This window comes from Clarias gariepinus, chromosome 6 (assembly GCF_024256425.1).
Source record: "Clarias gariepinus isolate MV-2021 ecotype Netherlands chromosome 6, CGAR_prim_01v2, whole genome shotgun sequence".
Classification (NCBI taxonomy): Eukaryota; Metazoa; Chordata; class Actinopteri; order Siluriformes; family Clariidae; genus Clarias; species Clarias gariepinus.
In genome coordinates this window covers 702,501-715,000 of record NC_071105.1, presented here as the reverse complement: position 1 = coordinate 715,000, position 12,500 = coordinate 702,501, and the positions used below count along the sequence as shown (strand labels likewise).

Genomic DNA, 12,500 nt, shown 5'->3' with positions numbered 1-12,500 from the left:
AGCCTTTATATATTATCTCGAGACCTCAGTATATTATCTCATGGCCTTTATATATTATCTCAAGACCTTAGTACAATATCTCATGGCCTTTATATATTATCTCAAGACCTTAGTACAATATCTCATGGCCTTTATTTATTATCTCATGCCCTCAGTACATTATCTCATGGCCTTTATATATTATCTCAAGACCTTAGTACAATATCCCATGGCCTTTATATATTATCTCAAGACCTTAGTACAATATATCATGGCCTTTATATATTATCTCAAGACCTTAGTACAATATCTCATGGCCTTTATATATTATCTCAAGACCTTAGTACATTATCTCATGGCCTTTATATATTATCTCATGCCGTCAGTACATTATCTCACAGCCTTTATATATTATCTCATGCCCTCAGTACATTATCTCACGGCCTTTATATATTATCTCATGCCCTCAGTACATTATCTCATGGCCTTTATATATTATCTCATGCCCTCAGTACATTATCTCATGGCCTTTATATATTATCTCAAGACCTTAGTACAATATTTCATGGCCTTTATATATTATCTCATGCCCTTAGTACAATATCTCATGGCCTTTATATATTATCTCAAGACCTAAGTACAATATCTTATGCCCTTTATATATTATCTCATGCCCTCAGTACATTATCTCATGGCCTTTATATATTATTTCATGCCGTCAGTACATTATCTCACAGCCTTTATATATTATCTCGAGACCTCAGTATATTATCTCATGGCCTTTATATATTATCTCATGCCCTCAGTACATTATGTCATGGCCTTTATATATTATCTCATGCCGTCAGTACATTATCTCACAGCCTTTATATATTATCTCATGCCCTCAGTACATTATCTCATGGCCTTTATATATTATCTCATGCCCTCAGTACATTATCTCATGGCCTTTATATATTATCTCGAGACCTCAGTATATTATCTCATGGCCTTTATATATTATCTCATGCCATCAGTACATTATCTCATGGCCTTTATATATTATCTCGAGACCTCGGTACATTACCTCAGTACCTCAGTACATTATCTCACGGCCTTTATATATTATCTCGAGACCTCAGTACATTATCTCATGGCCTTTATATATTATCTCGAGACCTCGGTATATTATCTCATGGCCTTTATATATTATCTCGAGACCTCGGTACATTATCTCATGGCCTTTATATATTATCTCGAGACCTCAGTACATTATCTCATGGCCTTTATATATTATCTTATGCCGTCAGTACATTATCTCACAGCCTTTATATATTATCTCGAGACCTCAGTATATTATCTCATGGCCTTTATATATTATCTCAAGAACCTTAGTACAATATCTCATGGCCTTTATATATTATCTCAAGACCTTAGTACAATATCTCATGGCCTTTATTTATTATCTCATGCCCTCAGTACATTATCTCATGGCCTTTATATATTATCTCAAGACCTTAGTACAATATCCCATGGCCTTTATATATTATCTCAAGACCTTAGTACAATATATCATGGCCTTTATATATTATCTCAAGACCTTAGTACAATATCTCATGGCCTTTATATATTATTTCAAGACTTTAGTACATTATCTCATGGCCTTTATATATTATCTCAAGACCTTAGTACAATATCTCATGGCCTTTATATATTATCTCAAGACCTTAGTACAATATCTCATGGCCTTTATTTATTATCTCATGCCCTCAGTACATTATCTCATGGCCTTTATATATTTTCTCAAGACCTTTGTACAATATCCCATGGCCTTTATATATTATCTCAAGACCTTAGTACAATATATCATGGCCTTTATATATTATCTCAAGACCTTAGTACAATATCTCATGGCCTTTATATATTATTTCAAGACTTTAGTACATTATCTCATGGCCTTTATATATTATCTCATGCCCTCAGTACATTATCTCACAGCCTTTATATATTATCTCATGCCCTCAGTACATTATCTCATGGCCTTTATATATTATCTCATGCCCTCAGTACATTATCTCATGCCCTCAGTACATTATCTCATGGCCTTTATATATTATCTCATGCCCTCAGTACATTATCTTATGGCCTTTATATATTATCTCATGCCCTCAGTACATTATCTTATGGCCTTTATATATTATCTCATGCCCTCAGTACATTATCTCATGGCCTTTATATATTATCTCGAGACCTCAGTATATTATCTCACAGCCTTTATATATTATCTCGAGACCTCAGTATATTATCTCATGGCCTTTATATATTATCTCGAGACCTCAGTATATTATCTCATGGCCTTTATATATTATCTCGAGACCTCAGTATATTATCTCACAGCCTTTATATATTATCTCATGCCCTCAGTACATTATCTCATGGCCTTTATATATTATCTCGAGACCTCAGTACATTATCTCATGGCCTTTATATATTATCTCATGCCCTCAGTACATTATCTCACAGCCTTTATATATTATCTCATGCCCTCAGTACATTATCTCACAGCCTTTATATATTATCTCATGTACTGAGGGCATGAGATAATGTACTGAGGGCATGAGATAATGTACTGAGGGCATTATCTCATGGCCTTTATATATTATCTCATGCCCTCAGTACATTATCTTATGGCCTTTATATATTATCTCGAGACCTCGGTACATTATCTCATGGCCTTTATATATTATCTCGAGACCTCAGTATATTATCTCATGGCCTTTATATATTATCTCGAGACCTCAGTATATTATCTCACAGCCTTTATATATTATCTCGAGACCTCAGTACATTATCTCATGGCCTTTATATATTATCTCGAAACCTCAGTATATTATCTCATGGCCTTTATATATTATCTCGAAACCTCAGTATATTATCTCATGGCCTTTATATATTATCTCGAGACCTCGGTACATTATCTCATGGCCTTTATATATTATCTCGAGACCTCAGTATATTATCCCATGGCCTCTACCAATTTTGTCACAGCTTTAATATATTATTCCATGATATCTCCTTAATCTATTGGCCTCAGTATGTCGTCTAATGTCCTTAGTCATTCGCCACATGGCCTCAATGTTATCTCATGGCCTAAATACTATTTATTATTTATCATTGCCTTGATATTTTATCTCATGACCTCGATATATTATCTCATGTTCCTATTTCATTATCTCATGGCCTCAGGATGTAATCTCAGAACTTCTTATCACACAAGGAACCACTTTTAGGGTTCTAAGACACACTGTGTATATTTGTGTTCCCTGGTGTGTACATTGAGTGTTTGTCAAATTTAGTTCCAAATGTACAATGTAACAACAAACACTAACACAACATTCTAATGAAACCAATCAGGGTGTGTTCATGTGTGTGTGTGTGTGTGTGTGTGTGTGTGTGTGTGTGCATTTCATTGCAACATGTCGACGTGACAACACGTGGTTATCAGACATCAGTAGCGAGTGTTTATGGCTAATAAAACACGCTGAATAAGACTGCCAAGCCTAACCCTACACATCTCTGCTGCATGATGCCTCCTGAGACTCCTGCTTTTGACTTCTTATTAATGACTGGCTTCTCCTTAAATTTCTGCATCCTATATTTATATTTTTTGTACAAAATATATTTATAAATAAAGAAATCCCTCCTTTTTCTTTTTTTTTTTTTAAGAACTCAGAGTGGAGAGTAAAGCGAGAGACATCAGAGTTTAAGGCTTATGTTTCTAGTGGAATTTGGTTGATTATTGTGTTTACTGTTGAGCGAATACAGCTAATGGTTTAATACCAAGACTTTTAATACTGTACCTTAATAAAAGTGTAATATTTTGCCTTTCATCTATCTGGTGTCTCTCAAACCGGAAGTGATCTTGAAGGGGGGGTCGATGCTCTCTGGATATGAATGATTGGTTAAAAAGGCATTGTCACCATGACGATGGGGTGATAATGATGTTGCTGCCTTCAGCCTTGGCGTTTAAATGACCTGCATGTGACCCTTCCTCCCCTCTGCCTGTCCTCTCTCTCTCTCTCTCTCTCTCTCTCTCTGTGTGTGTCTTTGCTCTCGGCCTCTCGGTGTCCTGCTGCACGTTGTGTTGGATATTAAACCGGGGCTGGGTGATTCAACACCACTATATCATGATTAAAAACACGGCCTGCACTTTTAGCTTTACTTCTTTTAAAATTAGTTCTTGACTGTAAATTCTACAATTATAAAACTTCATCTATTATTTAAGGTATTTCTCTTTTCAAGTAATATCTTTAAATATTTTTAGATTATTTGTGAATGCTGCTGGTTTTTATTTATTTATTTATTTTTAAGAAATTAGAAACAAATGCCGTAAAGTATCATGATATAATTTATTATTTATTTTCTGCATTACCCACCCTGATACTAAACATTAAGTGTCTCTCCATGTGTCTCTTCGAGCTCTTACACTCACTCACACACACTCACACACATACACACACACACACACACACACACACACACACACACACACACACACACACTATAAAGAGGGAGTGAAAATCTCTGCATTGATTCGGCACCACACGTGGACTGACTTCTGTAAAGGAGATCATTTAAATAGATTTCTTAATAAATTATGAATTAATGAAATATGGATTTAAAGCACAAACAGACCTTTACCTGTGAATCTGAAGTTCCTTTTATTCCAAACATTCAGTAAAACACATTAATTTCACAAGTTCTACATTAAACACATAAAACCCTGAAGACTTCTGCTCAGGATTTCTGTATGTACAGATTTTACCAGCTTTAATAAAGGTTTTAATTATAACGCTATCACTTTTTGGGACTGGATAAAGAAGTCAGGGAGAAACATACTGTACACCTCCGCGTTATTAGACGATGCTAGCATAGCACAGCTAACCAAGTTAAAAGCGAGTTTAAATCGAGCTCGACTGGTGTTGTTATAAAGAGAGTTACAGTTTGGTGCCACAGGGTCCAAAGTCTAAAGCGTCTTGGTACACTTGCTTGGTGGCACTGGGGTTCGGATGGTGGCGTTTACACTGGTCACACTGGTCACACTGGTCAAGTGAAACGCACCCTAAAGCTCTGTAATTAAACACCCCATAAACACAACACCATTCTTATTTCTACACAGATATCTAGATTTTACATCATCTAAAGAGTATTTACTGTAAAATAGTTTTTCATGTAAAAATAAATAAATAAAAATGTATGTGTGTGTATATATGTGTGTGTGTGTATATACTGTATATACACTACCGTTCAAAAGTTTTAGAACACTTGCAAATTTCTTTGTTTTTGTTTAGTGATTTATTTTCTACATTCTACAACAATACTGTAGATTTCAAAACTATAAAATAACACATATGGAATTAGGTAATTACGTAACAACAACAAAAACAACAGTTAGTTGTTATTTTAAGACACAGAGGTCGGCCTTTCTGTAATAGTTCTTGCAAGAACAGTATTGTCAAGTGCATTTGCAAAATCCGTCAAGCACCATAATGAAACTGTCTCTCATGAAGGCCGTCCCAGGAGGGCGAGACCAAAACCTACCTCTGTCTCAGACCAGAAGTTCATTTAGGGTCATGAAAAATGACCAATTAACAGCCCCTCAGATTAGAGGCGTTATGAAGTCTTTACAGAGCAGAAGTAGCAGAAACATCTCACCATTAACTGTTCAAAGGAGATTAATGCATTTTTTGGACGCCTTCAGCATTCCTTTACAATGTAGAAAGAAATAAAAATCAGGAACCATCATGGAGTTAGAAAGTGTTCTAAAACTTTAGAGCGGTAGTGTGTGTGTGTGTATGTGTGTGTATGTGTGTGTGTGTGTGTGTGTGTGTGTGTGTGAAGCTGAACAAATGTTTAATTTGATTATCATTTTAAAACATTTTTTAATGAAATAAATCTGATTTATATTTTAAATCTTTTCATCATTCATAAAATATAAACTTTGTAAAAAACTGTATTTTTTAGACTTGATTAAGACTTTTTAAACCTAATTATTTAATGTCACACACAGCTTGTCACAGTTACATTAAAGAAAACTCCGGGTCACGTGACATTGAGCCACTTCAGCTCCGGGGATCCACCCCTATATAATCCCAGATACAGTACTGTGCAAAAGTCTTCCCCCCCCAACACCCCATTACACTGTTCTGAAATGTCATAAAAACATTGTTTTATTTAAAAAAAGCTCTAAATTTTCTGCAGAGTTACAGAATGATTCAGGATCACAGGAGAGTCACTTCGTCTTTAGATCAACCTTATTACGGCCAGCTGTGATCCAGATGTTCATTAACAAACTTACTGGAATCAACTTCAGCACTAAAGCTGGAAAGTGTGTGTGTGTGTGCGTGTGTGTGTGCGCGAGGGTGTGTGTGTGTGTGAGGGTGTGTGAGCCCTGATCAGACAATGGAGTATTTCATTTTGTTTATTATTTGTGTAAACCTCTCAGAATTATTACAAGCCCAAAATCTTAAATGTTCTGTGTGCGTGTGTGTGTGTGTGTGTGTGTGTGTGTGTGTGTGAGAGAGAGAGAGAGAGAGGGGGAGATTTTGAATGAATATTTGTAATAAAGAAAGAAGAGTGAGTTAATATGTGTGTGTTAATGATTTATTTTTAATTCTAAGCTCTAAACTCAGATCAGTCTGATTTTATTAGATTAGAAGTGTGTGTGTGTGTGTGTGTGTGTGTGTGCGCGAGGGTGTGTGTTATGATGCCGTTATGTTAGATGTCCTATTTATGATTGTTATTGTAGTGTTTATGTGTATATGCTGGTACATGGTGTGTGTGTGTGTGTGTGTGTGTGTGTGTGTGTGTGTGTGTGTGTGTGTCTCAGGGCTAAAGACCATCGTGGGCGCTCTGATCCAGTCAGTGAAGAAGCTCTCGGACGTGATGATCCTGACGGTGTTCTGTCTCAGTGTGTTTGCGCTCATCGGTCTGCAGCTCTTCATGGGGAACCTGCGGCAGAAGTGTGTGTTCTGGCCCCTGAGCAACGACACCATCACCTACCTGTCCAACGGCAGCAGGGGATTCGACTTCGAGGAATACATCATGAATGATAGTGAGTGGAATTGCTATAGTGAGTCCGGCAGACTGTGTGTGTGTGTGTGTGTGTGTGTGTGTGTGTGTGTAAAAAGTTAAATAATGATGTATTTCCTTTATTCATTTCTTGTTTCAGCAAATTTCTACTTCCTGCCGATTGGAGGAGACGCGTTACTGTGTGGAAACAGCTCTGATTCTGGGTCAGACACACACACACACACACACACACACACACACACACACACACTCCTCCCAAAGTATTAGAACAACTGCTTTTGCTATTCAGTAAAGGCGTTTGGGTTTGAGGCTAAAGCGTGAATAATTACAGCTAGGTGGGCAAAAGTATTGGAACAGACAGCAGACTGAAGTCAGTAACTGAGTGTGTGTCTCTCACCTTCAGTGCTGCGGTGAGCCCCGACTCTCCGGCTCTCAGGTGTGTGTGTGTGTGTGTGTGACGTTTCTCCACCAGGCTCCTCTCCTCGCCAGTCCCTCCCTCCCCCGATCACCTGTAGTGTGTGTGTGTGTGTGTGTTACATTAACGTTACGGCATGTGGCAGACGCCCTTATCCAAACAGTGGTAACCTGGTGGTCGTGGGGTTTGAACCTGTGACCTTCCGAACCGCAGTCCAATGCCTTAACCACTGAGTGACCCCTGACCCCACACGTCAGAATGCTTTAGACACACAGCAGCTGGCGGGTCTTCATGTTTAACTGGTCGCAGGTCACACACACTCAGTCTGACAGAACAAGGTGCCGTGGTACTCATGTCTGATCATACTCATCTTTTGATCTTAAATCCAAATGTCTTTGGGAGAAGCTAACGGATTAGCATTGCTCTCTGTACAGGAGTGTGTAACAAACACAAACATGAAACATTTACTTCAATAAAGAAGAAAGTAGTGAGGAGTCCTGAACTCAAATAACACCTGAAACATATTGCTCTGTGTGTGTGTGTGTGTGTGTGTGTGTGTGTGTGTGTGTGTGTGTGTGTGTAGGCGCTGTCCAGAGGGTTACACGTGTATGAAGGCGGGCCGTAACCCTAACTATGGCTACACCAGCTTCGACTCGTTCGGCTGGGCGTTCCTCGCTCTCTTCAGACTCATGACACAGGACTTCTGGGAGAACCTGTACCAGCTGGTACGTGCTCGCGTCTCGCCTCAACTCCTTCAGCTCTCCTTCAGCTCTCCTTCAGCTCTCCTTCAGCTCTCCTTCAGCTCTCCTTCAGCTCTGCACAAGCTCCTGGTGTTCAGAGTCGAGCTCCGCAGCTAATGAAGTGGATTTATTATTATTTATTTATTTTTATTGTGAGCTCCATATTTAAATCACCTGTGTGTAGATTATTCATTATGTGCATTTAGTTTGACATTTTACACTAAAACAGTGTCCACGAAAACAAAAACCTTTTCAAACCTTTCAAACCTTATAATAACCTGAATAAACAAGGAAGTGAAAATGCAAACAATACTAAAAAAAGATGCTGCAAAGAAAACTGTCCCAGATTGTGAAGGTGACCGTCCCATGTAGCAGATGACCGTACATTCATATTATAATGCTACATACAGTGGTGTGAAAAACTATTTGCCCCCTTCCTGATTTCTTATTCTTTTGCATGTTTGTCACACAAAATGTTTCTGATCATCAAACACATTTAACTATTAGTCAAAGATAACACAAGTAAACACAAAATGCAGTTTTCAAATGATGGTTTTTATTATTTAGGGAGAAAAAAAAATCCAAACCTACATGGCTCTGTGTGAAAAAGTAATTGCCCCCTGAACCTAATAACTGGTTGGGCCACCCTTAGCAGTAATAACTGCAATCAAGCGTTTGCGATAACTTGCAACAAGTCTTTTACAGCGCTCTGGAGGAATTTTGGCCCACTCATCTTTGCAGAATTGTTGTAATTCAGCTTTATTTGAGGGTTTTCTAGCATGAACCGCCTTTTTAAGGTCATGCCACAACATCTCAATAGGATTCAGGTCAGGACTTTGACTAGGCCACTTCAAAGTCTTCATTTTGTTTTTCTTCAGCCATTCAGAGGTGGATTTGCTGGTGTGTTTTGGGTCATTGTCCTGCTGCAGCACCCAAGATCGCTTCAGCTGGAGTTGACGAACAGATGGCCGGACATTCTCCTTCAGGATTTTTTGGTAGACAGTAGAATTCATGGTTCCATCTATCACAGCAAGCCTTCCAGGTCCTGAAGCAGCAAAACAACTCCAGACCATCACACTACCACCACCATATTTTACTGTTGGTATGATGTTCTTTTTCTGAAATGCTGTGTTACTTTTACACCAGATGTAACGGGACACGCACCTTCCAAAAAGTTCAACTTTTGTCTCGTCGGTCCACAAGGTATTTTCCCAAAAGTCTTGGCGAGCCTTAATGTTCTTTTTGATTAAAAGTGGTTTGCGCTTTGGAAATCTGCCATGCAGGCCGTTTCTGCCCAGTCTCTTTCTTATGGTGGAGTCGTGAACACTGACCTAAATTGAGGCAAGTGAGGCCTGCAGTTCTTTAGATGTTGTCCTGGGGTCTTTTGTGGCCTCTCGGATTAGTTGTCTCTGTGCTCTTGGGGTAATTTTGGTCGGCCGGCCACTCCTGGGAAGGTTCACCACTGTTCCATGTTTTTGCCATTTGTGGATAATGGCTCTCACTGTGGTTCGCTGGAGTCCCAAAGCTTTAGAAATGGCTTTATAACCTTTACCAGACTGATAGATCTCAATTACTTTTTTTCTCATTTGTTCCTGAATTTCTTTGGATTTTGGCATGAAGTCTAGCTTTTGAGGTGCTTTTGGTCTACTTCTCTGTGTCAGGTAGCTCCTATTTAAGTGATTTCTTGCTTGAAACAGGTGTGGCAGTAATCAGGCCTGGGGGTGACTACAGAAATTGAACTCAGGTGTGATAAACCACAGTTAAGTTATTTTTTAATAAGGGGGGCAATCATTTTTTCACACAGCGCCATGTAGGTTTGGAGTTTTTTTTCTCCCTTAATAACGTAAACCTTCATTTAAAAACTGCATTTTGTGTTCAATTATGTTATCTTTGACTAATAGTTAACGGTTTTTGATGAGCAGAAACATTTAAGTGTGACAACATGCAAAAGAATAAGAAATCAGGAAGGGGGCAAATAGTTTTTCACACCACTGTACACTTTTTATGAACTCGACTGAGGTGTGAAGAATGGGGACCAAACTCTGCCCTGGTACGTAGTGACAGAAGAACATTAGGGATGTGTTCCCGAGCCACAGTGTCGTGAGAAGTCTACGGTACGTCATTACTTTAACTTCTTTAACTTTGTTCTTACTGACTTACTGCCTTAGACACTTCGAGCTGCAGGAAAGACCTACATGATCTTCTTCGTGCTGGTGATCTTTGTGGGTTCCTTCTATCTGGTGAATCTGATCCTGGCTGTGGTGGCCATGGCCTACGAGGAACAGAACCAGGCCACCATGGAGGAGGCCCAGCAGAAAGAGGAAGAGTTTAAAGCCATGTTGGAGCAGCTCAAGAAACAGCAGGAGGAGGCGCAGGTGAGCACTGATTCAAGGGTGGGGCTAGATCGAAGCTCATTCTACTACTACAGTACACTCAAAAAAAATAACTCGTTAAATGAACTTAATTAAATTATGGAAAGAATTTCCACCTGATTTAACGACTTTCTTTCAGCATTAATTCCTGCTGACCTTTTCCACACGCCTGCCACACGTTTGTCTTCTCAACACGCTGTGTTCTCTTCTCGCGATGTCTTCTCGCGATATTTCCGGTTTTCATAGTGACAAGATCTCTTTGGTTTATCTCAACATGATAGAATCTTATACATGTTAAGTTGTTAAATTTCACGCAAATACAACATAACATGTTTATGTTTTTATGATTATGTACAAAACACATATTACATTTTAGTACGTGTAACAGGTACTGTACTGTACATGTTGATTTTTTTGAGTGTATCTCTATGCCTGTAAACAAAAGAATGTGTCGTGTGCAAAATATTAAAGGTTGCCCACATGGCACTCTGACTGCAGCGTGATTGTTTCTGCCACATGTCGTGGTTTGAGTGTTTCTATGACGACCATCTCCTAATGGCTGCTTCCAGCACGGTGATGCACCATGTCACAAAGTCATCTCAAACTGGTTTCCTGACCCTGACAAGGAGTCCAGTGTTCTTCAGTGGTCTTCCAGTAGAACACCTTAGGGCTGTGGTTTACCCAGTATTAGTGGAGTCTTACATTTACACTTACTTGGATTTCAGGCCCAAGCCATGGCCACGTCAGCAGGCACCGTGTCCGAGGATGCCGTGGAGGATGACAGAGGCGGACGTCTGTCACGCAGCTCTTCAGAGGTTTCCAAGCTGAGCTCCAAAAGTGCGAAGGAGCGACGGAACAGGAAGAAAAAGTGGAGAAAAGAGCAGGAGAAGGAGAAGGGAGACAGCGAGAAGGTGGTCAAATCTGAGTCAGACGACGGCAGCAAGAGGAGTCGCTTCCGTTTCCCTGACAACCGTCTGGGCAGAAAGACCTCCATCATGAACCAGGTACGGGGCACTAAGGGTATCTGTGAAAAAATAGAAGTGATTACAGCAGAAGGAGTTTTGCACTCAAGCTGGAGACACTCTATTATGTTTATGGTGTGAGTCCCCGTCCCAGGGTGAGGAGGTTAACCCCCTCTCACACTCCATAAGGGTTCCTGAGCAGACTGAAAACACCCTCGCCCTCCTTCCTCTCTCCCTTCCCTCTTTCCTTCCTTTGTATTTTCCTTCTTCCTTCCTTCTCCCTTTTTATTTTAACCTTGCATAATCTCTTCCTTCCTTGCTTGCTCCACTCCTTTCTTCCTTGGTTGTCTTTCTTTCCTTCTCTCATTTCTTTCTTTGATTTTGTTTTTTTCCTTCCATCCAGTTTACACCTTTCTTATTTTCTTCTTTCCTTTGTGTGACCTTCTTGCCTTCCATCCTTCCTTCCTTCCCTATGTTGTGGTGATTAGTCTGTGGATCTGTAGATAAGTCTGTAGAAGAACCCGGTTCCTCCCAGCACCGCTCGGCTCGGCTCGGTTCTGTTGTTCTCCCTCCTCTGCTATGTGCATTAGGGTGCATTTTTGCTGAGTCATTGTTCATGTCACCCTGAAGATTAGATGGAGTGCATCAGGCTTCAGCTCAGAGATCAGACCAGGTGTTTGTCTGCTCATCTGTCTGCACTAACTCTAACTACAATTTTAAATATTTATAGAAAGACACATCCATTTTATTATTATTATTTTTTTTTATTTCTGTGTTATTTGGGTTAGATGACCACCGGTTAAAGATTCGTCTGTCCTGTCCCGTCCCGTTGTTGTCTCGTGTTTCTTCTGCATGGCCAAGTGTATGACTGTTTATTTCCTGAGGTTACTATCACAGCTGAGTCAGACTCCTCGACCTGTGCTCGGCTTAGTTTCTGTTTCTGTGCATTACCTGCGCACAT

The 12,500-nt window shown here is 39.5% G+C and overlaps 1 protein-coding gene across 1 annotated transcript in view; it reads left to right on the top strand.

The window, feature by feature from the left end:
- The window catches only part of scn8ab (sodium channel, voltage gated, type VIII, alpha subunit b), an 81,514-nt gene that overhangs the window by 24,472 nt on the left and 44,542 nt on the right, over positions 1-12,500 (top strand). Inside the window, exons 7-11 of the mRNA XM_053497859.1 lie at positions 6,848-7,072; positions 7,190-7,253; positions 8,049-8,190; positions 10,374-10,580; positions 11,303-11,581. Of these exons, the coding sequence (XP_053353834.1) occupies positions 6,848-7,072; positions 7,190-7,253; positions 8,049-8,190; positions 10,374-10,580; positions 11,303-11,581 (917 nt within the window). The remainder of the gene's footprint in view (positions 1-6,847; positions 7,073-7,189; positions 7,254-8,048; positions 8,191-10,373; positions 10,581-11,302; positions 11,582-12,500) is intronic.